This window comes from Malurus melanocephalus, unplaced genomic scaffold, assembly GCF_030028575.1.
Source record: "Malurus melanocephalus ecotype Western Australia unplaced genomic scaffold, MMel_1.1 scaffold_1135, whole genome shotgun sequence".
Taxonomy (NCBI): Eukaryota; Metazoa; Chordata; class Aves; order Passeriformes; family Maluridae; genus Malurus; species Malurus melanocephalus.
Window position 1 is genome coordinate 35966 of NW_026624367.1, and position 908 is coordinate 36873.

General features: G+C 70.9%; 1 protein-coding gene across 1 annotated transcript in view; it reads right to left on the reverse strand.

The window, feature by feature from the left end:
* Positions 1–7: 7 nt before the first annotated feature.
* The window catches only part of PPP1R1B (protein phosphatase 1 regulatory inhibitor subunit 1B), a 6730-nt gene continuing 5829 nt past the window's right edge, over positions 8–908 (reverse strand). The window contains exons 6-7 of the mRNA XM_057387112.1: positions 335–523; positions 8–250 (exon numbers count right to left, since the gene is read on the reverse strand). Of these exons, the coding sequence (XP_057243095.1) occupies positions 162–250; positions 335–523 (278 nt within the window). The 3' untranslated portion in view covers positions 8–161. The remainder of the gene's footprint in view (positions 251–334; positions 524–908) is intronic.

Consider the following 908-nt stretch of genomic DNA (forward strand, 5'->3'; position numbering starts at 1 on the left):
GGGGGTCCCGACGTGTCCCGGCGCGGCCCAGCATGGCGCGGCACGGTGGCGCACGGCAGACGAAGCGCAGGCAGCGGGCGGGGGGCGGCCGGGCGGGGGGCACAGGCGAAGCTGCGGGGGCCGGAGGGGCCGGGGGGCCGGTGCCCGGTGCCCGGTGCCAGCTAACTGGTGCCCAGCGGGAAGGTGGGCGAGTGGCGCTCGGTGCCGATGGGGCGCGATGGCACCTCRGTGAAGCCGACGTGTCGCCGCTCTGGGGACGGAAAAAAGGGGGGTGTGAGCGCCGGGCGTGGTGGCACCGGGACAGCAGGGATGGAGGGTGCGCGGGTGACGGTACCCCCGGTGCCGCCGTCCTGCTCCGGGTCGTCCTCGTCACCCTCTGCTCCCTCGGGGTCCTCGGGGATCTCCGACACCGTCAGCGACTTCAGGTCCTCCTCGCGCTCGTCGATGCCGCCGGCGAAGGACACCTTCTGTCCGCCTGAGCACGGTGGGCACGGGGACCCCCAGAGTGAGGGGACCCCCAGTCCTGGTGCCCACCCGGCATCCCCAGGCCGGGGGATGCAGTGGGCAAGTAGGCAGCCGTGTCCCCTTATTGTCCCTGTGCCCCCATTGTCCCCATCCCTCGGCAATCCCAGCCCTCCCACCATCCCCATATCCTTGTCCACCGCCATCCCCATCCCTGTCCCCTCGCTGTCCCCATTCTCCTGCCACTGCCACCCCTGTCCTTCTGCCATCCCCGTCCCCTCACTGTCCCCATTCTCCTGCCACCCCTGTCCCTCTGCCATCCCCATCCCTGTCCCCTCGCTGTTCCCATCCTCCTGCCACCCCTGTCCCTCTGCCATTCCCATTCCTCCCATTGTCCCCCATTCCCCTGCCATCCCTGTCCCCTCACTGTCCCCATCCTCCCGCCA